At 29.7% G+C, this 22,636-nt stretch overlaps 1 protein-coding gene across 2 annotated transcripts; it reads left to right on the top strand.

Annotated features, from left to right (window-relative positions):
• Window positions 1–1,413: 1,413 nt before the first annotated feature.
• LOC105335057 (uncharacterized) lies at window positions 1,414–21,562 on the top strand. 2 transcript variants are annotated; one of them, XM_011438722.4, is made up of 9 exons: window positions 1,414–1,561; window positions 11,835–11,974; window positions 12,097–12,318; window positions 12,423–12,523; window positions 12,615–12,700; window positions 18,135–18,167; window positions 19,650–19,751; window positions 20,861–20,983; window positions 21,299–21,562. In XM_011438722.4, exons 1-9 carry the CDS (start codon window positions 1,540–1,542, stop codon window positions 21,346–21,348), a joined length of 879 nt encoding a protein of 292 aa, XP_011437024.1. In that variant the 5' UTR covers window positions 1,414–1,539; the 3' UTR covers window positions 21,349–21,562. The 2 variants fall into 2 exon arrangements, with proteins under 2 accessions (XP_011437024.1, XP_011437026.1); XM_011438724.4 differs by lacking the exon at window positions 1,414–1,561 and adding an exon at window positions 9,313–9,351.
• Window positions 21,563–22,636: the final 1,074 nt, after the last annotated feature.

The following is a 22,636-nucleotide window of genomic DNA, read 5'->3' as shown; positions in this document are numbered from 1 at the left end:
ATGAAAAATGTCTCTTCAGTCGATACGAAATATTAAGGCACTCAATATAATCATTAATGCTGTAAATATATCAACCCTTCCAGGCATAATTTGTCAAATGATGTAAATCTATCTGTCAACTCTTGCTCTCGTTAAACAAGAGTTATAAATATATGTTTCTTCAAAATACCTTTTCCTCAAATTTGTGTATATCATTTTGACTTCTCATATGCATTTCAAATTATGATTAAGTATTTATCTCTCCTTCGATTCGCCTTTATGAATACAAAATGGTTTTGAAAAAGTGGTTTTATATAAATGTTCTCAAGAACAAAAAGATACCATGAATTATTGTGATCGCTGATTATGATGTCTTTTCTTTTAAATAATTACATTTTAAACTAATTTTACTTTCCAATCTCATTTTTTTCTATTTTTTCCAGGATATTTACAAAAACAAATTGCTGCTTGTTGATATCATTACGTAGTTAAGTCATACGTGGAAAGTAATAGGTCTTACATACGAGATACGTAGTCTTTACAGCAATAAAATAAGTCTTTATAGCCTGATCATGAGTACGTCGTACAAAGGACATAATCTAAGTCATCGTACATAAAATAACAACTCGAAATAATAAGATATTATTTTATAATTTACATGTTTATATACATAAAGTAAATCTTAGGAGTAATGTTGTATGTACATGTACAAGATACGAAGACGTAAAAATGAACGAACCACAGTGCAAGTCGCGGTGGCAGAACGAGTTAATTAATCAATCGGTCAAAGTAGTAAAATTTTATTATGAGAAAAAGATGTACAAGTAACATTAGCTTTGTTTTATTTACGACACAATATACAAGTCCTTTGATTGTAAGTAGAACAAGCTGCTAGGTATTAAGTCATTTATGTAAGATAGTAGATCGTACTTACAAGACACAATCGTTTAAACGGTATATACTAGGTCGTAAGTTTGGTATGGTAAAATTTATAACAAAAGTACAAGTCAGGGTATCATAAATGGAGTAAAATGTGATTTGTGCCTGATTAAGTTATTTATGTGTTACTATACAAATCTGAGAGAAAAGGGATTATATACACGCAATTTTTGTTTATCTCAGTTATTCAAATAAGAGTCATTCCGCATATCATAAAAATATATAAAACAGTTTTAAGTGAATTTACTGATGGATTTTAAATAATTTTTTAACTATTTTTTTCTTTGTGTAACTTAAAACAATTTCATTTTTTATTTCAATGCAATGAAATAAAAAAATAAAAAATGTTTAATGTCAGTGGGTTTGGTGTACACGAAGTTGATGCATGCAGTATACCTGGATCTCCTTAATGTTTTGTATGCTATCCAGAAAATAGAATATGATATAAACTTATCGATAAATATATCTAAACCCTATTCACGCTGGCATCAGTCATTGAAGTTCACGACAGAGAAACTCCCACCCGGATTGTCTCTCTCCTATAATAGACTAGGACGTCTTGTAGTATGAAGAAAAGCATCACATTTTTATACAAAAACACTGGAGGTTTACGCGAATAATATGATCATGAAAGAATTATTCGGTAAGTTTTTGTTTCTTTTACATATATTTAAAAAAAACCCAAAAAGGTGGAAGGATTAAATCTTATTTCAGTGTTTAAAAGAATATGTGTTTTATAACGAAAAGTAACTACTTTAAAAAACTTATCAATTAGTAAAACTTGTATGTGAAAAAAATATATTAAAAATTATATTGTATAACAAATAGTTAATGGCATTGGTAGATATTCATACATATATATTACAAAAATCATACTTAAGGGCAATTTTATAGAAGTCATTATTTAGAGCAACAGACATAGTATTAGGCTTGCAAGCAGTTAGTTTGCTTACTACACATAATCTTAATTGGCCGTTTCATTATCTATCTTGTCTCTAGTAAAAATGTAAGTTAGATTTTAGCTTAATAATCTAATCGCCGAACAAATATGAATATAACTGTAGGCTGTACATGTATGAGAAAATAGTGTCAATTGTAAGTAGGCGCCAATATAATGCGAATTTTCAATATAAGTTCTATAACTCCTTCCATTTGTATTATTGAATTTTTTTAATCAAATATGATTTAATTGGATTTAAGTTGGGTTTTTTTTTTATAATTCTCATGAAATACATTAAATAATGCAACCCAAATGGTTGATATATATCAGAGACTGTTAAATCATGGGAAATTCAAGGGTAAAATTCACATACATAAAAACCTTTAGATGGGTATATACTAGTGGTTATGTTATACTTACTCAGATATTCAGAATATTATGCACTGAGGTCATATGATATTCTGACCGTCTTGTTTCACAACAATGATAGTCTAACTGGCGAAAAAATATGATATTACATACCAATTATATCTAAGAGTATCGTTAGAATTTCATCGTATACCAAGTTAGTTGCAAAATTATAAAATAAGAATTATCGACTGTGTACTATCAAATACACGTACATGAGCCGCATCAATGTAGCTCCACGGGTTAGTGTTAAAGTGTTTAGGAAAATATTTGAGGCATGTAAACCAATGAACCAGTAGTAAAATGTCTCAGGAATGTTTTCGTTTTAAAATGTTCACCGAATGTATTCCTAAATCAGTTAAATATTTTTTTTTTTTGCGCAATAAATATACTGATTTTTTGTATTGACGGAAGAGTGTCTTCACGGTCCGTCAACTAAAATTCCCCGTGAAGATACAGTTCCGCAGCTAACAGTTTAAGATAAATTGACGAAACTAATGTCTTGCGAATTTAGTTTATTTGTAAGCATGAATGTTTTGGTTTTGATGTGCAGAACTAAGGAATCTGATGGTTCAGAAGTAACAACATATGCATATTTTCAATAATTTTTGTCCCAAAGGTATCCTTTGTAAACCAGATTTTACTTTTATGTCAGAAATCACGAATTAAAACGAATAAAAATTCATTCTTAATAAGAATGATTCACAAAATTAAGCGAAGTACCAATCTTAGTAGTTTTTAAAAACCAACTGGCTTATTCAATTCTAATCCACAGATAAAAAAAAGAAATATTTCTGTTGATGAAAGATTAAAAATGGATTGGACCCTTAAAATACATTTATCATTACCTTTGAACATTTTCATCTAATTTTTTAATTATAATAAATTACTTATAATCCTTAAATTCGACGCTTATAAAAACATATATTAATGGAAAGTGTGTTTGATTGTTCATTCTTTCGCAATATTGAACATGCATTTCATGTTCAACAACCAGAAAACGTGACATACACGAGAAATAAAATTTGCCAGTTACAAGAAAGGTACAAAATAACCTTTAGGCTTCCTTTTAAAAGTTTCAATTTGTTGTATAATACAACGCATTTTATATATTCTTTTATTAACACGGAAAACTGCATGAGAGAGCACGTCAATGAATGGGTAGCGGGCATGAATATAAACAGATATATGGCGACTCTGTATTATGTAACATTAGGTTTCTTCATCATGATTGTAACGTTAAGGCACGATTCTTGTAGTGTCGCAAAGGCAATTATTGCTATTTTTCTTCGAGCTGTTGACGCTGTTAAAAAGAAAGGTTAATGTAAAATGACACTTAAAGCCTTGCACGAAAACAAAACAGAAAAAGAAAAAGTGACATAAAGAGAGAGAGAGAGAGAGAGAGAGAGAGAGAGAGAGAGAGAGAGAGAGTGTGTGAGTATTTGAGAGAGAGAAGGAGGGCGAGAGCGAGAGAGGGACAAAAATTATATACGTTGGAAAGGTGCAAATGGTAAAGTTAAGATGTATTGATAAACCCGATTGCTGTAATTGGACGCTAACCTTGTGATAATATAATGAGCAAACACTCACTGTATAGGTCTCATTAAATAAAGAAGCCAATTTAGTATTGATAAGCATATATTTTTTACCAAATGTAAAAGGATATTTTGGATTTGTCGACGGATCCTTAATGATAATTGTAGCTTTTTCATACCATCGTAAAAAGCATAATAAGTGTCCATTTTAAAGTTGGTCTCTTGGTGTCCTCTGCAATTAAGAATAAAATAATGACCAATTTTTCCAAGTGTCTTTGAGATCTCTTACAAAGAGACAATAAAAAATGAAATATGGAAAAAAAACAATAGAATTTCGCTAAAGATTAAACTACCAACCATATCTACTAGATTATACTATATATTGACTCTCTAGACTAGGTAACACAATTATATTAACTCTCTGACTTTATATTGTTGGCTTAGAGAAAAACCAGCAGATGACAGGTGTTGTTATAAATTATTCAACCAATCACATATCCCATGGCTTTGATGCACAATGACATCATTCAGTCTTTTGATTAAAACAATGACAGAGAATCTAGCAACATATTTTTCAATTAAGGTTAAAAATGCAAAACCTACTTCGAACGTTGGGTGCTAAAAAAAACCCAGAAACTACACAAATTTCTTAACGTTGTCTTTACATCCCATAAACTCCCCTCATCTTAAAATAGTGTTTAATTCTTTGTTAGAATTTGTAACCTTTTTTTCCTTTTAACTTTTCATTTTTGTTTGCTAAATATACATTGTAGACATTTCTTATATAAGTTCCTTGCTTAATTTTGTATCCCCTTAATTATTTTCTCAAAAATTCCAAAATTTATTATGCTGGCACATCTTTTTTTTTCTGTGATCCAGTCTCATAGTTTAAGTTAAAATTGATTTTTTTTATTTGTTTTAGAACCTGCACAAAAGTCACTTAAAATTTTCTTATCCTGGTTTTTACGGTTTTTTACCTGTTTTGTTTTTGAAGCCATTAAAAGTCAATGTTCATGAAATGTTAATATTTTCCAGTGTCTTCGCCTGTGATAATACTACATATCGATTTTGTAATATATAACCCATTACTTCAAATGACGCCAAATTGAGACGCCAGCGGAGTTTGCTTGTTTATACATGTATGTTAATATTTAAACGTACGATGGCTTAAAATTATATAAATATAAGTAATAAGGAATCATTTTTTGAATATTGTGAGGTGTTAATTTCGGTCGTGGCGTGATCAGATTTATCATTAAGCCCTTCAGGCTTTAATGGATTTGATTCCGTATTTCAAACTGACATTTTGATGAGGATTTTACAGGTTTGCCAAAATATGTGCAATCGTAGATTTGTTTGAGAATTATTATTTATTTTTTTTTACAATGCTTAATTATAATGTTACCTTTTATTTTGCTTCTCTACCGAATTAATATGAAACACTTTTAAATATGATATGATTCATGTCGTAGGCAAAACCCATAAAAAAAACATAATAAGCAAAAAAAAAAAAATCTAGCTGCAAACCATTTTTTAATTCATTCAGTAAAACGACATTTATATTCCCTGTGAATTCACTCATGTGTTTCTTGCAATAACCTTTGAGCTCACCAAGAAAAAGTCGGGAGAGGGGTATGCAATTAGGCAAAGGTGTGCGGTTCAGGTCTTATATTTAAGTCGCATACATGTATGGTCCTTACCTTACTAAACTTGCATAATGTTGCATCTTGGAATATTGAAGGACCAATCAGATATAAATAATCAATCTAAACAATAATTTTTTAGATGCAGAAGGAAGCTAAAGTTGTCTTGTGATGACTGTTTTAAAGTAAATTGTGTCTTTATTTCATAAATGTTTCATAAATTATGAATCGTGTTATCCATACCATATGCACCTAAAGGAGTTAGGCGCTAAATCTTAGACACCATGTTATGGATCCCTGAAGAGGACATTTCTCTAAAAGCAGGTTATAATTTTCGACACAAAAAGAAAATTGATTGTAATTTCTAAGTCATTTTTAATTCTGGTTTTATATTTACCAAATTTGGGTGGAGGATGAATTTTGTGATGCACATGACAGATTGGATGCGGAATATGTGATGCAGATCTTTATTTCAATTTTTGAGTTTGGAGAATTCACAAGATTGACCCTAAAAACTTTTCAAGTACATACTTTTCCTACCCAATTAAGACTTTTCTTGATTTTTTTTTTAATATATATATATATAACATTAGGCTAGCTTAATCACAAAGACTGATCTTGATTATCAAGGGTGAGTCTTTGTAATTTTGATTTTAAATGAAACAAAGGTATGAAATGAAATTAATACCAAAACTATAAATTTATCCATCAAGACTTTTATTCACAGAGATTTCACAGTCTCGTTTGTGTTCTGTTGATCCGCACGCGCCTGGCAACGAGACGGGTTCTGACCCTACTGACTAAGTTACTTTTACGATGACATATCTCATTAAAACCTGCATGTTCATTTATATATATGATATATCTTTGATAACTATCCAAAAGTACATCATCGAACTATATTATTCAAAGAAAGAGATGATCTAAAGACTAGAATGTTTTCACATATGTGATCCTTGATTACATTTTGATGGATTTTTATTGATATTTTTCTTTTTCTCTCGAAGAGGTGAAGTAAATGAGTAAATCATTTCTGAACATTCATCTTACTGCTCGCGGGCCCCATTTATTTGTTCAGGGGTCGCAGTGCAAACCTTAATTTTGACTATATCAAGGCATATGTCATAATATCAATGTTTATAAAGCTTATCTTGAATGTTCAAATTCAAAGGCTTTTCTCAAATTATTTTTTGGGAGTTGATTTTTAATCAACTCTCCTATGCAGTCACTCGGACAAACCGAAAATGAAACAGTGTTTGGACCTCAGCACAAATCATTGCTCCTGACAAGACTTAGTTCTTGAAAATAATTGATGAATTCGATGTAATGTATGCTAAAGCATTGTTTTTCAAGGAAACTTATTTACAAATACCTTAAAAATAGTCAGATTTTAAATGGTACGAACAATTTAAATATTTTTGTAGTCGTACGTATTCCTACGCCAGAGTTCAATATAGTCTCGTTCAACTCGACGCTCGGCTGTCTCCGTAAACCCTTGTCGGAGATTTACGGTGTCAGCCGAGCGTTTGGTTGAACGACACTAGAGTTCAAAATTGCTTGGATCCATACAATTTTCGAGAAATACTTCTACCACTGATACATAGTTTGATTGAATTAATTTTATCTTTAAATATTATTTAACATGATTCATATGGAGGTTTCTCGACATTCTAGTCGAAAAAGTTCAAAAATTCATATTATAAAAATATGCGTAATTCAAATTAGAAATTACGTATACATGTACTTGTCATGCAAAATAACATATCGTTGATTTTAAAATAAATAAACATCGACAAAATCAACTCCCGCCAGTTCTTCAGTACTTTGATTTTATTACGAGTTCATGCCAACGATGCTATAAAACTATCTATTTTCTATCATTTCCTATCATGATGCTTTTATCAGCCATATCAAAGATTTGAAATGTATTTCTTTATTGATGATAGATTTTGATTTTATAATCAACCAACGATATTTTATCATGGAAGCTCCTTAGTGCTAGAAGTAGAACAATATGTCGGAATCTTTTGTCCTTAAAAGGGAGTAAAGAATTTAGGTAGTATGAAATACTTTAAGATATCAATGTAGATAAAAGTACATACTTAAATCAATAATTCATTGCTGTAAACAATTGCAACATTACACTAAACTGTTCGCTTTTTGTTCTAAGAGATCAAGACTGTGTGAATAGAACATAATCTGAGCTTTAAATATTTTTTAAAGAATTGTGATTTCGATGAATAATTCAAAGATTTGTGATCTTCATTACTTTTATCAGTGTTATGAACTAATTTTTTTTTCAAATTCTCGTATTGAAGTATATTAAAATTACAAAGCTATGTAACAAAACAACTGTTATTGATATGATGTTTGGAGATAACTTATTTAGGTTGTGCCCGCTATCCGATCCACTTAATATGTTATTCATTGAAAAATAACCTATCAATATTCCTTATCGCATTTCAAAAACTCAACCAGCGATACTTAAAGTCTGTTTGGCTATTAGGAATATTTACATGAAGCATTTAAAACATTAAAACTTAGATTTTTTTGTAATCATTCGTCTTACATCTAATGCCGACACCCCACCCCGGCTATATTATTATCAAACGTTGATAATGAAATGACAAGACATGGTTCACTTCATTTCTTTAAAAACAATGGATAATAAATTATTCTTATTTTATACTGTTTGTTTTAATTGTAAGCATAATTGTCAATGTAATAAAACATCAAAGCAGCCTTTTTACGCAATTAGTAGGACACATTGTTTTTTAAAGATATTGTACATAGAATGCATTAACATTATTGGGCATCATTAGAGGTAACAGTCTCAATCTAATCCTGTTACTTGTGTGCTTTGTAAATTCAACTGATATATTAATTAAAAATAAATCTTTGACTTTTATGATATTTTTGCTTTATAAAATTCTACTAAAACAAAAACATACAACAAATCACTTTGATAAAGACTTTCATGAAATAATATGTCTTTTGATCTCATTATAAATGTTAGAGTGGAAAGAACTATATATGATATATAAGTCAAATTTGGCCCCCATAATTCGCTATTTTTAAAATGAATCAGGTACATTAAATTGTTGTGTTATTTTATAAAAGAGTTGATAGAAAATATGTTTTTCACCTGTTTTTTTTTTATTAAAATGCACTCAATGGCAGTATATGACGTCAGAAGTGACGCTATTTTATATAATTCAATGAAAATCAGTCAAAAAATGGACATTTTTCTTATCTTTTTTCGAATGGGAAATATAGAGCGACTCTTTGAACAAGAACGAACTTTTTGTCACTTATAAGTATTGGAGAGATACATCTTTGGTGAAAATATTTTGTTTGTTCAAGCAGTCGCTTAATGTTTCCTTAAAGAAAAACTGTTTCAAACAAGCCGTTTTATGCTTAAAATGAGAAAATGGCGGGAAAAGGTTAACTTTATGATGTCATATTTTTAAATTGTGGGCACTAAAATCAAAATGAAAATTATGAAAAAAATTCAAATGTTTATTTGTACAAATAAAACAAAGAATTACAGTAAAATGACAATGTTCATTTTAGGGGGCTATTTTGGACTCAAACCATATATAGTCCTTTCAAAAAAAAAAATTAAATAACAAGGGTGGTTGTGGAATTTCAACATGTTCAACTTACATATTTAAAAATTACCCGCAATTTTCAACACAATATATATATGAAACAAATATATATCAGATATGGTGGGAGTAATAGTCAACCGTTACAGAACTGACCTTGTATTGAAAACTAGATGAAAGCCCTCATTTAGTTTTCATCCAATCTGTCATTATATAAGCTGTCACAACGAACATACCTATATTAGTATATATAAACTTACGGTGAATAAAGGTCTAGTTGTAGGAAATGTTACGAATAGGTGAGTTTTAATTTGTTCAGTTATAACACGGTTGAGGTTAATAACTTCAGATGTCTTAGCTCTTAAACAATTAATTGTAAAGAGAATAATTGTTAAATTGATTACTGCAATACCTGCTTGGTAACGTCTACATAACTATTTAAATAAGATAGATTGCTTCGGGGACATGTCTATTATATTCGTATAAAATGTGAACGCAATTTATGGATCGTATTTTTTCTCACTTGAGCGAATGGCATTTACTATAAAACAATGAAGAAACATCAATATTTATTTTTTTCAATTTTCTTTTAAATATATATTTTAACGGTAATCATTTAGGCTTAACATGTTAAGGTAAACGCCTTTTCTTCAATGCCCTTTCTTTCGATTCCTGCATATTTTACATTAAATCAATAGAAACAAAAAGTTATACTATTAATTTTCATTAGATAATTTTATTTTCATGCAATTTAACAAATTTTAGAGTCAGAAAAAAGAAATTTAATGCTTTGCATTCATTAAAGATCAGAACTTTTCATTTAGTTTGTACACTCTTTATAATTAGTAAGATTGTTTGATAAACTAAATACTGTATACTAGTGTCTATTTATACGAGGAAAATATATATACAAGCTGTTCAGTTTGGGATGTTTGGTTTTTACGATATAAAATGTCATAATGGAAAAATTAATTTCATACTCTGCACATGACGTTTGTTGACCTAAATTTGAATTTCAATACGTTCATTTTAACTATAAAATTGGGAGAAATATAAATTATGTATGGATAGTAATTTAAATGCATTACATCCATGATTTCAATGCTTAAGACTGACTTGAGAGTTACTATATAACTATTACAAAAGTCTGCGATAACACTTGATAAAAGAACAAGATAATGTCTTATAACTTGAATTTTGTTGTTGTTGCTTTATTTACAGACTACATTGTTCGGGTATTTTTATTTTTATTTTTTTATTTTTTGGTTTTTATTTACGGAAAATTCGCATCGTTATTATTACAACAAAGTTAATTTTCTTACTCGTGTTTACAGTCGCCTAGTTGTTGCATAGTTCGTAACAAACATATATATGTTATTTTGCAAAACATTCTAATAATATGAATTATGAAGGTTTGTTAGGCACTCATGTACGTGAAACATGGTATTGGCTTTATTTGAAAGTCATTAGATGATGCAAATAAACGTCAATAACATATATATCCCAATTATCCTACTTTTTTTGCCATTGCGAAATCCTACAAAAGGCCTTATTAAAGACATTAACACCAAATACCGCGGATGTGTGAATTTAGCTTAAACCATCCATCGGCTTGTAAACAGATCAATGTTCAGATGTATGTGAAATACACAAATTGTCATGTAAATAAAGTCGGATGCTCAATTATAATTAATTATTTTTTGAAAATGAGACAGTTTTAAATTTTTGATTCTTTTATTTTGAAATTCCCTCGTTTGTTTTAAATAGTTTATCAGTTTTTTTTAATAAGTGTACCCTTACAATTGATTATACACTTTTTTAATTTTCAAACTAGATTGTGGATCTTAGACCATTAATATTGTTTCATCAAATGACATTTTTTTATAGATCTAATGTGTAATTATTTCCCCGTTAACACTTAACATTGCGTATTTAACAAGTGTCTCAACCGACGTTGGGTGCTGCTTGGTGTTTTCATATGTATATATAGTTGCCTTAAGCACTTGGAAAAATTTGATTACTGTTAATAAGAACATTTAAGGGTAATGTTGTTTTTTTTTAAATCCATCGATCCTATTTGTTATTTCAAAAAAAATATTCATAGTTTTCGAAAAAAAAAACCAATGATAAACCCTTAAGAAAGAAAAAAAAATATTTCAAGATTAATAACGTTGTTGATTAGCGTTTATTTATTCAAATAGTATTTATACTGCTAACGAAAACTCGTACGTCGTTTAGTACAGGTATTGCAAAAAAAAAATTCATCATGTCAACTACTTTTACCGAACCTAAAAATCAAGTGTCATTCAGTAGATAAAATATAGATAATTATTTGACACTTAACTACCCACATCCACCTATTCAAATAGTATATCTCACTAATCAATGCATCAATATAATCTAAAGCAGGATTTGCCTTTGTCGTAGCTAACGACAACATGCGGAAACAGGACGAGAAAAGAAGATCAACATCCTTTACTTTCATATGTGTGGCCCCAATTACCCTGGTTTTTTTTAATTGTGTTAATCGATCATTTCTCTGCACCAAATAACCTATATTTCCATCATGCTTTGAAAAACACTCCTTCAGGAAAATATTTGTCGATTACAATTTAGTTTTAAAGCAAATTTAGATATTTTTTTCTCCCATTCGTATAACCTATCTAAAAAATGGAAAAAAGTACAAGATATATTAACAATTTTTAAACTTTAAATTGAAGATTAATACTAATTTCGTTTAATTTTCCGAGTTCATTAGAATTGTTGTTTTTATACTTTTCAGTTCTTTCAGCAGTATTGTTACAAAATGTTATTTGCATCCAGCAAGAGGAAATACAAAAGATTTTACGAGTACACAATTCATTTAGAAGACACTATGCAAAACGGGGTTTACAGAATGAAATTGCAAATATGAAGCTATTAGTAAGTAATTAATGCACATTGTGACAATGAATTTATGTCTTTTAATTTGTAAACAATCTTCGCCATATCCCGTCAACTTTTTACTTTTGTAAAATTATATAAATGTTCGTTTTCTTTTTCAGGTTTGGGACAACATTTTAAGCCTTGAGGCAAAAGAAAAAGTCTCATGCAGACAAACTTTTGATGAAAATTTGCATCATTTATCAGTTAAACAAACAAATGTTGGATTAACTTTTAATGGTAACATAACAAAAGTCATTGGACATTGGTTGAGGGAAGGACAAAATTTCATTCCAGAATTTGAAATGTGTCTTGATTTTCAGGCCTGCAAAAACTTTCTCACGGTAAGTGAATAATAACAAAATTTGAAATTCATTCACTTATTAGGTATTGCAAATTATATAATAATATGTGCGAGATTTTATCCATATAAATATTATGTTTGTAGATAATAAATGCACAATTACGAAGAATAGGATGTGCATTTAAAAGGAATTGCGGCGAGAGTCAATCTAGATACGATGTTTTTATGTGCATATATGAGGGAAAGTATGCATTTTTATTTGATGAATTATTTTCTTTATTCAAAATAACTTCGTTGTGGTCTTCATGACAATCTTTTTTAATTCCAATATTACAGTCATGAAAAACAAAGGCTTTTTAGCAAAGGCCCGGTCTGCACACAATGCGAAGACGAAACTCCATTTTGCAATGACGGCCTGTGTGGTAAGTTATATTTATTGGTATCTTTATACTTATATTTACATACATGTTTGTTATGTATGATATTCAAAATATTAAATTGCAATATTGATTTGATAACGTTTAAGGTTTAATCACCAACTCTCAAAGCTTATTGAAAGAAAGACAACTTCTGGAAAATAATTGACTGAATTTTCTGATTTTTGTTCTGATTTCAACTTTTACGATACTATAGGACTTTAATCATCTCGTGTATTAATAGTCTTACGTAAATTACTAATGCTAATCAATAAACACTCACCTGGTTTGTCCCATTTTAAAACATGTCCCTTGAATATTTTCTTTTTCACTACAACTGAACTTGATCATGTAAAAGAGACTTAGTTCGTATGTTCTTACAAGTTTTCCCCAAAAAAAGTTTTTGTATGCAAATAATTATACCTTAGCTTTGTGAATTTTCAATTGCAGAAACGATATGTTAACATGTAGGATTCTCTTGCATCTCTAATGACCTTTAATGTCAAGAAAATGTCGAACTGAATGCAAATTTTGACATTGAACATGCCTGTTCTAACTATCACCGTTAGATTTCTAAAATGTTAATCCACATTCTTCAATATAAAGGTCATAATCTTCAAAAATATTCATTAATAAAGTTAGTTCTTAACTGTTAAAAGCATTTATACATATATAGCGACCTATTTATGTCAATAATGCCAAGGCCTTATTAGTAACTGGCTTGTTATAAAAACGGTGTTAATTCATTCACTTCCATTGGGTTTGTATATATTTGTTATAAATAAAATCAAAAGTCATGTCGGAAAAACCGAGTTAATGAAAACTATGGCTCAATAAAATAATCAATAATGTTGTGTATTTTTCAAAATAATTGAGCCTCAAGGAAAATTCCTAATTTTAAACAATACCATATACGTCCGTTTAGTTATAATTTAATCATGTACGTTATACTGGATATTTTCTTCTTGTTACACAAAAATTTGAACTTCCTGGGTGAATTTGATTATTTTTTAAACACAAACTGTCGTATCACTTTTGAATCTTATAAAAACTTACACTATGAACATCATTTCTTATCTTTATATGTTAAATAATTCCTTTGGGTTCTTGAACTTTCTTTAAGTCCCGAACCTAAAATATTACAGCTTGTTTTTATTTGAAATCATTTTGTGCGACGTTTCTGGTGGAGTAATTCCAAATAAGCGTAATATTTTAACGCATATTCTGAAAGAAATGTTATTTATGCAAACTCTAGTACTTTCAAACTGCATGAATAATTATTAATTAATTACATTACGATGATTTATTCAAATTTTAGATAAAGATAAAGGAAAAAATAATAAGTTTGCTTTAGGTGCAGGAACATTATGACGTAAAATATATATTTCTATTTACTTTAAATCACAAGCATATCTATTTTCATAGTAATTTTAAAACCGTTTGCAATTTGAATACATTTTATTTTTTCTCAAATCAAAATTCGCCTGTCGATAAAAATTAGGGTTTGAAAACATGTTATTGTGTTTACTTGGCCATTATGGGCACATACGACTCATTCTCCTTTCATCATACGTATAGAAATAAAGTTTAAACATATAATGCATTGCATAGTTTGAAAAAAGTTTTTTTTTTCATTTCAATATTCTTGCGCTATTGAATAAACATCACTCATTTACCACGAACCATTAAGATTAAAGGAACACAGTGTGAATAAAAATGACACATGATTTTGAAACGGCATAAACGTTTAAATTGACCACATAATGACAGGTGTTGGCTTTGTTTTTTAATACGTCTATATGGTTTTAAAATTATTAATTGTTAAATGCACATTATCTTCCAGCTGAATGGAAACTGTTAGAGTTAAGGTTCCTCGCACTGAGAATCGTATTTTATATCACCGTGTAAAAACTAATCAATAACAAAATTAGACGTTCTAGCAGACAACTTTTTGATTAAACACGAATCTATTTGTACTCGTTTGGTCTTATTTAAATACTAAAAACTATACACGTAACATATATACTTTGTTACATATTGCATTGAATATTAAATAAAAGATTCAATACTGTTTGGCAAAAATAGAAATACATATGTAGATGGCAAACTGAGGATGGGTTGACTTGCAGCCGACATTCCAAACAAGGAAGATTAATCTTTTACTGTCTTTTTGGGACAGACATTGTCTTTATTTATTATCATTTTTTATTTGGAAACAATATCCAGCATTATGTGTGACGAAATCAAATTTTACTTGGCCTGCACAACACAAAAAATGTTAACATTGACACGACAGGGCATGTTGCACTAAGCTGTAATTCAATGTTAAATATTTGAACTCCTTGTGTTAAGGTATTTGCAATACACATCAGGCACGTAGCATCAGGGGGGGCCAGGGGGGGCCTGGCCCCCCCCCCCCCCCCACTTTTTCTCGCAGCAACAAATTTTTTAAAATTTACATATAAAAAATTGAATTATCATAGAGTTGGCCCCCCCACTTTTTTGGGAGTATGTAAAAAATTGATATGAAAATAAGGAAATGAGGAGTGAAATTGAAGTTATATACTATGCCAGCCCCCCCCCCCCCCTCTTCCTTTTTTTTTTTTTTTTGCTTGTCAAGATTTTTTGGATGAGTCTGGCCCCCCCACTTTCAAAAACGATGCTACGTGCCTGCACATGTTGGTGTTAAATTACATGGCAGGCGTTTTCATTTCAGAATAAGAATGGACAAAGATATCATGCCTCTTCAAATTGTTCTAAATTTAAGTCTTAAATGATTTTACATTTATTCATAATAAGATCTATTAATCAAAAAATAAATAAATCTATTTTTTATTGAAGCAAAGTTTTTAAATTATTTCGGAATTTTTTATTCCAGAAATTTGTACAGTTTGGGTTTACGTTTAACGAACCTCCTTTTTGAAAAAGGCATCAACCGGGATGCACATGAAAAAGTTGTGAGAAAAATATGTAGAGTGTTAGCATGCTTCAGGTCTACAACAATTACATGTAAATGTTAATTTAATAAATCGTTGTATTATATTGGTACAGTTGTTAAATTTATATTAAGATTTGATATCAGTTGTTAATTCATGTGTTTGTATCAATATGCAAAGGTAGATTTAGCAAATGGATTTCATTAAGATTTCATTTTAAGATATTTAATTTGTATCTTTGTTTAAAGTCGATTTTTTAAAATTTTGTTAGTATTTAAACAATTTTCTTTATGTACAGTCATGTGTTCTGAAGAGAAAGAAAAATACATGTTAGAAGTGTTATGTGATTAAGTACCCATATGAACAATCAAAATAAACCAGAATAAAGCATACCTTTCAGAATGTAATATACCACAACTTATCATATATTTGACTCATTTTATATTTTTCAAAAGTGAAAATGTGTTTGGTTTAATTTGAACATATCTAACAATCTTTGCGATAAAATATTATTAAACACATTTTTGTTATTAAAAAAAAATACAAATTTACATGAACAATACTTTTCCATTGATTTTATTTGTCTGTGAACAAATTAAGAAATATGTTTGTTTTATCGTAAAACTTTATGAAATCAATAAAACAAAGAAAAAGTTGTTCATTTATATACATTTTCGAATTTTATGAATATTTTATGGCAAAGAATTGACACATTCCGTTCATAAAGGGTGAAGGTTTAAAAAATAATATTGCTCTCTCTCATAGTCAAGACCATAAATCCTTTAACTGCAGAGGTTCCTAAAATAATAGAGTGCACCAAAGCACAATTATGAGATAGGGAATATTTATTTCGATTAAACATAGTTTTTGCAATGTGATTCATTGGTTTAATATTGTAAGCTTTATAAACTCGTAGGATGGCACATCAAATAATGGTTACATTGTTGTCCATATAATTCAGTGCACTATAAAAGACATAGAGAAAATGGAATAAAAAAAACTCCAATCTTCTTGTCAGCAACCATATTATATTTTAGATGAATATAGGATTGTAATCCTTTAGACAAATTTTTCAGACTTCGCTTGAATCACAAAAAGAAATACACCCTGCAGATGCAGACAGATAATCACATATATTTCGACGATTATGGAACCTTTGAGAAACAGTTATGTCGAAGGCGTTATTGAAATTCAAGAACTTGGATAAAGAGTATAGTGTTGCGAAGAATTAACGAAACGGTGCAGAAAGGGTTCAGTTATTATAAAACCTACACTCCTTTTTATTGCTGTTCCAATGGAAACATCATGGGCTTAATATATATATATATATATATATATATATATATATATATATATATATATATATATATATATATATATATAAATATATATATATATATATATATATATATATATATATATATATATATATATATATATATATATATATATTATATCTAAAGATATCTTTCATATTTCATCCCAAAATTAATGAGTTATTGTTTAATCTGATTTGTGTTTCTATTTACGTTTATCGATTTGCAGCTGATGATAAAGGTGGTTCAAAAGCGTACTCTACCTTTGCAGCTACTCTTGAACATATCAAACTTCTTATGGAACTCCTCGCAGCGACTGAAAACTGTTGATTGTTACTAAACCTTGTCTGCCAATTTGTTAGGATAACGGTTTTATAGTTAATTTTCCTTAAAACAACATCATGTGCCTATCATTTAAAAGAACTTCAATATAATTTAAAACAATTCATAACAAATATTTATCGATCCATATTATCTTTTTCGTGCATTTTTGAAAAGTTGTTTTTACTACAATTGCATTCAGAAAATTAACTCCAAGGAAAAACAGCCCTGCATAATTGCAACACGCGCTCGTCCAATTTGACAGCCTGAAATATAAAATTTTACTCAAATCCTGCTAGTTACAATGATCAAGATCGCATCTTAAAATGAAATTAAAAATAATGATTTAATATTGTCAGAGTATGCTTCTTTAATTAAGAAACTAATGAAAATCTCGATTATAAACCCCAGAACTTAAATAGGGACAGAGAATCAATTATTTTATTGATTTTTTTTATTTATTTTTTTTTTTTGGGGGGGGGGGTTAGGTTTTAATATAAGTGACATATTTTAACTGTTGCTGTTTTTACTCCTGGAACTGATCCAATTGATCTCTATGAAATTAGCATCTGCAACAATTTGTAAACAAGGGAAAAATACAAACCTTTGCATTACAAGAGTACTCTTACAAGAAATAAAGTCAATCCTTTAATGCCGACGATGGTTTTCAATTTAAATGAATTCTGCTTGAAATTGGTTTCATTGTAATAAAGGGATACAATGTTTTTGTGCAGTGCTTTATACATTAAACGTCACAAGGCAATTATTCTGGTGATAAGAAGTCAAACGCCTTTGGTTTGATTCATTTGTGGTATATGGGTTTATTGTCAACGGTAATGTAAAATGAATTTGTTTGATTTTTTACAGATTCGTGCAATGAAGAAAATCCTGCCAACTGTGGTAAATTTATTTTGCTTATTTAATGTTGAGTATCCGTAATGTTTCAGTGGTTTTCACCGCCTCCATTATCAAGCACATCACAAGATCTAAATACAAAATTTAGACCTGCTGTTCCAGAAATTTTTGAAATGAAGCTACATCAAGGAGACACAATTTTTCATTAAGATTTTTCGTTATACAGTTCCGATCAGACCCAACCTAACACCAGAGTTGACCCGCACTAAATCTCGGGTGTTACTTTAAGTGTTTTCTTGGGGTAAACTCAGGGTAAGATTTTTTAAAAAAAATTGTGTCTAATCAGGGTTTCTTTGGGTCCACTCGGGGTTACTTTGTGTTTATTTGGGGTTTTCATTTGGGGTCCACTTTTGCACTTTAACCAGTTCCATCTTTTATCTAACTATCCTACTGCCTGTAACTCCTGTTCCTTGAACAATCCAAATACACATGTAGTGTCTTCCTTCACGGGTTTACTTCTGATCGGGGTTTACTCTGGGTCCATTCTAGTAAACCCAGAGAAAGTCCTAGACTATCCAAAATTTTTTTTTTGGGGGGGGGGGGGTTACTTTCTGCTAAGTTTGGTCTGATCGGTACTGAACATACTGTAATTTATCAACTGCTAAATTGTAAGGAATTCATTTGTTAACAGTCAACATTTGGAGACCATTCATAACTATGTAGTTTTAGTTTGGGAATATTTTCTCTAAACAGAAAGCAGCAGAAAAAAAAAATTGATTACATAAACTTTCTGTAGAAAAAAATTGATTATCTTTTTCATTTTGTGTCCAGCTTTACGTGTTTTTCGACATTATTTCAGTTTTTATTTAAACTAAGATTTCCTATAAAATTCTGTTAGTTTTAAACTTCAATGAATTTAAAAAAAATAATAGAAAAATTACCAAACGATATATCTCCTGAAAAGATCTTCAGCCAATAGAATTTTTTATAGAAGCGATGTGCTAATGTGACAATTAACTATTTCTGTGAATCATTCTTCGAAAGAAACACACTATTACATGTACTTACATTCGTTACCAAGCACGGGTCGATATAACTATACTGTATTGTGATATACATTCATTGCGTACAATTCACCGATGTTGACAAGGCATTGCTTCCGCACAAAGATGACGATGGATCGATTGCTACTCAGCTGATCAAAGGAAACATCGGTATAGGAGATCTTGAATAAAATGAAACAAAAATTATACATTTACTGATTACTCAAGATTAAGGGTATCATTAGAAATATTAATTCAGTTGACACCAAAAATAAAAGCTCTACATTGCTTTTCTTTTATTAACTTATACATTGTGTTACTTTCATGTTTTGAAAACAATCGGTTTAGAGGCACATGTATATGACTAGGCATTTACGTATTACTCGTTATATAGCTTTACGGAATATGCCAACCAGGAAATGAGGTGTATGTAGTCTTTCCCAAAGAAATATGTTTGCTTACAAAGTAAACAATTTTTATTTAGACTGCAGAAAAACTTGCGAGAAGCCCGGAATTGGTACAGGGGCCCTTGATAATACAACCTGCACTTGCCAGTGTTTGTATGGGAAAGGTCCAAATTGCGATGGTGAGATATGATATTTTTTGTCACTATAGAACATTAAGATTTTGAATGTATATCTCCATTTCAATGTTTTTTATAACACTTTCTGATATCTGAATCTCTGATTGTTTTCGATTTAATTGGGTTTTTTTTCTCAACAAGAGTCTTCTAATTCGACATGAAGTATCTTTTCGTGACTTATAGGGGGTTGTTATTGTTCATTTATTCATTTGTTGAATCTACAGTTATTTTAGTTCACAAAAGAAGGACTTTTGTACTTTTGAATGCTAATTGCAACATTAAAAAATCCCATTGACAATTATTTTCCGTCTGAAAAAAATATTCACCGTATTTTAAAACATAAATAGAACTGCATTTAACACGTTGATTATATCTTATTCCTCTTTTGTTTGCCCTAGGTGTACTGAATCTATAATGACAGTATTTAGAAAACCCACGTGGCTAATGAAGAGCTATTGACATTCTAAAAACTTTCCTGTTATTGAAGTTTCACAGCGTTCTTGGTGATAAATCAGCAATCTAATATCGCATTCCTTGTTTCATAACAGCTCCTTTATAATCAGTCTCATTTCATTTTTATTGTTTATATTCTTTCACTGTGTTGTACGGAATAATTAAATCATAGATTTTTATCACTTTTCTGCACGTAAAAAACATTTTTTCCATGATGTCATCCACTTGTTCTCTCTGATTTAGTTCCTGGCGCATAACACAAAATATCATATGTTTTTTTACAAGTTAAAGTATTTGCATGTCTGATTCATATCAACACAGAAGCCTTAGGAATTGTATGATATTAGTTTTTAGTCTATTTACTGAATTAAACATGATTTAAATACATATTATAAGAAACATTGTGGCAGTTATTTCCTTTGAAATGCCTTATAGGAATAAAATGTTTTTAAGGGAAAAATTCATGTAGAAAGAAGGGGGGAGATAATTGGTAAATCTAGCCCTGTCATGGTTAAGATACAAAAACTCAAAAAGGTGTCAAATATGCAGATGAAAGATAAGTTGACACTCAATTTTTTTTCTACCTAACCTTTACAAAATAATTAAGTTATTTAAATATTTTTCCTTATCATATCGGTGGGTTTTTCTATGTTCTTCAGAGGACTGTGTGAACCCAAAGATGTACGAAAATTGGGACTTTTGTGAGTTGGTCACTCAAGAGGATTGCATGTCCGAGGACCAATTGATTCTCAAAGAGTACTGCCCGGCAACATGTGACTGTAGTAAGTATAAACAATATCCAATTAGGTGAACATTTCATAAGCCTTCTGCATACAAGGATTATACATACGAATCTTATATCAAGATAGTTTTAATTATTGATTGTCATTGTATTTATGGAGCAATAGTATTCTATGGATTTGATATAATCGTGTTCTTTTCCGCCCCTTATGAATACAAGAAACAGAAGCCTTTTGAAGTGAAAGCATACACCTACGCAGAACTTCCTTTGTCAATTAGCTTTTCAATTGCACTTTAATTCATTTAGCTGATAAATCATTAGTGGCACAATAAAATCATTTTTATTATTTTTTCAGCCCGTCATCCTCTTGCAGAAATGCAAAGTCACGAACAGCTTGAAAATTAAGGAAAAGATTAGCATTGTACATAGCTTTGATTATATTCATTGAACTATAAAACTACTAATGTCTTCTTTGGAATTCAAGAGACACCAAAAGGAATGCGTGGGATTTTTATTGTGCGGGCACATTGTGCGAGACTAACATTACGTGACACATACTCAGTATCGACGGTCTTTGTCTTTTTATGTAAACTTGTTCAATTAAATATTTTCTTGGAAATTTGTGTTTTGTTTTTATGACTGAGAGCGACAAAGCAAAGTTTAAAAATTGAGAACATTTAGGAGAGCATGAGTGTATTTTTAAAACAGACACTAATATGGTAAACCTTTGTTTCGTATTAAAATGCTGATTAATTTTTTTTAATAAGATACGTGATCACAATATCACAATTTACATAACATGTTAGATAAAAATACATATCTACTGGGATTAATATTGAATATTTCTTTTATTAAATGGATTTTGGGAACAAAATGTCTTCACAAATTATCACCCAAATGACATTGATAATCGAAGATTTACCTTAAATCGAATCGCATTGATCATTTTTTTAAAATTTGAACCAGTATAATAATTTTCACTATATAAAACAGTTTTGGCGGATAAAAAATAATAATCTTAGGCCGACAATATTTCACAGTATAGTACATGTATCGATGTATTCTTATTTGTCAACTTATTTATTGATCGTTAAATTTCTTTACAGTAAAAAATCAATATATCATCCTTATATATAATATCTCTTCATTAAGTTGCCTTCAATTTGTGGGCATAGAAAACTATTTAAATCAACCAACTGAAATACTTAACAGAAAAATGTAGTCATAAAACTTTTAGAAAAAAATGATAATTGTCTGAGACATTACTAAAATGCAAGTATGTCCTTATATCCTAGTTAATATACCTCTCCTCCCAAACGCTTTTGACTAATTAGAAATAACACAACAATCTATTTTGAAATTCTGACTCTCTGGAAAAAAAACCAAATCACTCTGACTAATAGAACAATACTTATTTGGTGACATTTTATCCTTCTTAGGAAAATAAAGGAAGATAACAATCATCTGTTGACAAAAAAGAATTAAAGCGTTAATAGTCAGATATTTCAAATTTCTGTCAGTCATGATGTCAAACTACGGCGCCATTTTTTTTCCTGACGCACAAAAATAGAACACAAGGTATAGTGGTTGTCTGCTTTGATTCCAATACACAATATATTCAAAGATTCTAACTTAACCTTTTTGTTCTTATTTATTCAAAACAAATGCATGAGGTCATCTTTATTTGTTGATC

The sequence above is a fragment of the Magallana gigas genome, chromosome 4, assembly GCF_963853765.1.
Source record: "Magallana gigas chromosome 4, xbMagGiga1.1, whole genome shotgun sequence".
In the NCBI taxonomy this organism is placed as follows: domain Eukaryota; kingdom Metazoa; phylum Mollusca; class Bivalvia; order Ostreida; family Ostreidae; genus Magallana; species Magallana gigas.
This window is presented reverse-complemented; position numbering and strand designations above follow the sequence as displayed.

Bases quoted from the DNA above. Each gene is read 5' to 3' on its own strand.
- LOC105335057 (XM_011438722.4), top strand. From the start codon at position 1,540: ATGATCATGAAAGAATTATTCG. The intron at 1,562-11,834 runs GTAAGTTTTTGT...TATACTTTTCAG, and splicing joins GATCATGAAAGAATTATTCG to TTCTTTCAGCAGTATTGTTA. The intron at 12,524-12,614 runs GTATGCATTTTT...CCAATATTACAG, and splicing joins ATGTGCATATATGAGGGAAA to TCATGAAAAACAAAGGCTTT.